Here is a 2,664-nt window from a genome sequence, read left to right on the forward strand (position 1 = left end):
AATAAACGTGATCGAATGACCGAATTAGATCTGAATCCAATTCGATACAATTGGGAAGTCAATTACCGAAATCCGATCCAAATAATCCATTTGATTCGAATACGATAATCAAAACCTAACTTATTAGATATGTCGGATCTGACCCGTTTACAATTCTGACTCGGTAATTTTAATTTTCGTTTTTCCGGAGTGCTGTATTTTTAAATGTAATTTCGGGATTTAAAGTGGTAGATATATTTTACTGGATCGGATAGATATATACGGATTAAATCAAATGGGTTTGCGAAAGTCGATTTCAGATTGGATTCAATTTCTTTCGACTGGAAACTGATACGAATTGGTTTGAATCCGGTCCATTCAGAGACTTATAATATGGGCGGACTTCCGAATACGATCAAACTTGGATCATTTTGCTCCCCATTCAAGCCGAAAAATGTTCTCTTCTTTTCTGTGTCCTACCCTATCAACTAAAATCCATTCGATGCGTTTTCATCCCACGATCCTAAAATAAATTTAGAATTTTACCCATCTCCCCCTATGACTCGATAAATCACTCGCGCTCCTGACCAGAATTAAACCTTCACATTTTATGTGGAAGAGGTAAGGAAGCGTCGCTGGTTGCCATTTCCCAGCTGTGTCAAGTGTGTCGATTCCTCCGTTTTCAGCCCATCTCTATCTTTCTAGTCCGGTGAAGTAATAGCCAGAGAGGTTCCAGTCCTAATGCATGTCTACAGTGACTTACAACTAAAAATTGGATCATATGATATCTTAATAACTGGCGAAAGCTCTCTCTACCCATTTTTCCGTGTACAGATGTACTGATGTTTCAAGTCGCTTTAGATCATACAGAAAGTCTGTTCACACAGACTATTAGTGCACAGATTGTGCATAGATTTTATTGTGAGGCCCACCACGGGTTCCACACAAATGATCCGAGCCGTTTATTATATGCAAAACATTTTTTTAAGGGTCCACGCAAAAAAATCAGCTCAATTCGTTATCTATAGATATTCGATCCAATTGTCTAACTTTTCATTCAGATTTCAGGATAATAAAAAGTTAGACGATTGGATTGATCATGTATAGGTATCGGATTGAGCTGATTTTTCGTGAAAACCCTCGAAAAAATATTTTACATTTAATGAACGGATCGGATTATTTGTATGAGACCCATGGTGGGCCCCACAATGAAATTTGTGCACAAATTATCTGTGTGTGTAGCAGGGTTCTAGATCATATTTCAAAATGTCTGTTTGCACAGATAATCAACGCACAGACATTTTTGCGAGGCCCATGTCGGGTTCTGCAAAGATGATCCAAACCGCCGATTTGTCTTAAAATACAAATTTATGGGACCCTATAAAAATATACTTATTCCATCACTAAATAAATGTCTGGACTGAAAACCTAGGCCTTCAATTTTGAAAAAAAATGCCTTCGGGGCAAAGATTTTTTTTTTTTCCAATTTTTTGAACGATAAGAATGCATTTATTTAAATGCCTAAGTTTGCGGGCCGGATATTTATTTAGGGACGGAGGGAATAACTTAGCCAAGAAACAAACGTAGGCGGATCCTATAAAAAATTCTATGGTTTCTGACATTGCTGAATTGCATAAACCAACGTAGCCAAGAAACAAAAAAAAAAAAAAAAGGAGGAGGAGGAAACTCATTGATTTAATTATAAAGGCATGACATTTATTTGCCGATTAATCATATTGCAAATTTCTTTTACGGCTATGTAACAGTTTGATCTTCAAAAAGACAAGAAACAAAAAAAAAAAAAGTAGTGCAACATCTGGTTACCATAGGATGTTTTAATTAGGTGGAGGTACAGACATTTTGAGTGGCAAAAAAATTTCGACACCAACTAGATTTCTTGAAAAAATGTCATACGTAGGCGGATAGATCGAAAAAGCTCCAATTATCCCCAATAATATTTGGAGAAATCTTCGACGGATCATCAACGGTTGAAAATGATCCGAAATCTTGCATCTCCGCCATCGGTTGCCACTCGAAATTTGGTAAAGTACTAGTTGTGGCAGCCTCGGACCACAAAAGCTCTTGATCTAATTCATCACTAGCCATATCATCCAACCCGAAACAAATGGGATCATGACCCGAGAACTCCTGAACCCGCTCTTCTTCTGGATTCCGATCGCTTACCGTAAAACTCGGTGAAATCCCCGAAAGAAACGGATCGGATTCTTCGATAACTTGAACCGAAGGACCCGTTAAGCCCGACCCGTTACTCGAATTCGGGTTCAAGTACTTGGCGAAAACCTCGGCGAGATCAATGCCCGACCCTTTAGGCCCACCCGTGGGTGACCTGGGCGGGCTTGGGGAGGTATCGAGGGAATTAATGCTGGACAGCGCCCGGTCATCAAGCGACGGCCGAGAAGCCGCCTTTGACCGGCGGCTCTTTCGGCAGCCGCCGCCGACCGGGACGTTCCGGAGGGACCCACCTTTGGTCCAGTACCTCCTGCAGCCTTTGCAGAAGTATCTGGGTTGTGATAAGCTGTAGTTGTTGTAGTAGCAGAACTTGGTGTTTGGGGAGGCACACCTAGGGCAATTGGGAGCCACCTCAACGTTGGACTTCCACCTTCTCTCCATTACTAGTGGTCTTGGTGGGAATTGCAGCATTTCATGATCAATCTCTGAGTACAT

At 40.8% G+C, this 2,664-nt stretch overlaps 1 protein-coding gene across 1 annotated transcript; it reads right to left on the bottom strand.

The window, feature by feature from the left end:
- Positions 1-1,887: 1,887 nt before the first annotated feature.
- LOC131307027 (dof zinc finger protein DOF3.5-like) lies at positions 1,888-2,664 on the bottom strand. The gene has a single exon (XM_058333451.1). It carries the CDS (start codon positions 2,662-2,664, stop codon positions 1,888-1,890), a length of 777 nt encoding a protein of 258 aa, XP_058189434.1.

The sequence above is a fragment of the Rhododendron vialii genome, chromosome 11a (assembly GCF_030253575.1).
Source record: "Rhododendron vialii isolate Sample 1 chromosome 11a, ASM3025357v1".
NCBI classification, from domain to species: domain Eukaryota; kingdom Viridiplantae; phylum Streptophyta; class Magnoliopsida; order Ericales; family Ericaceae; genus Rhododendron; species Rhododendron vialii.

Coding starts and splice junctions, on each gene's coding strand:
- LOC131307027 (XM_058333451.1), bottom strand. CDS start 2,664: ATGTACTCAGAGATTGATCATGAAATGCTGCAATTCCCACCAAGACCA.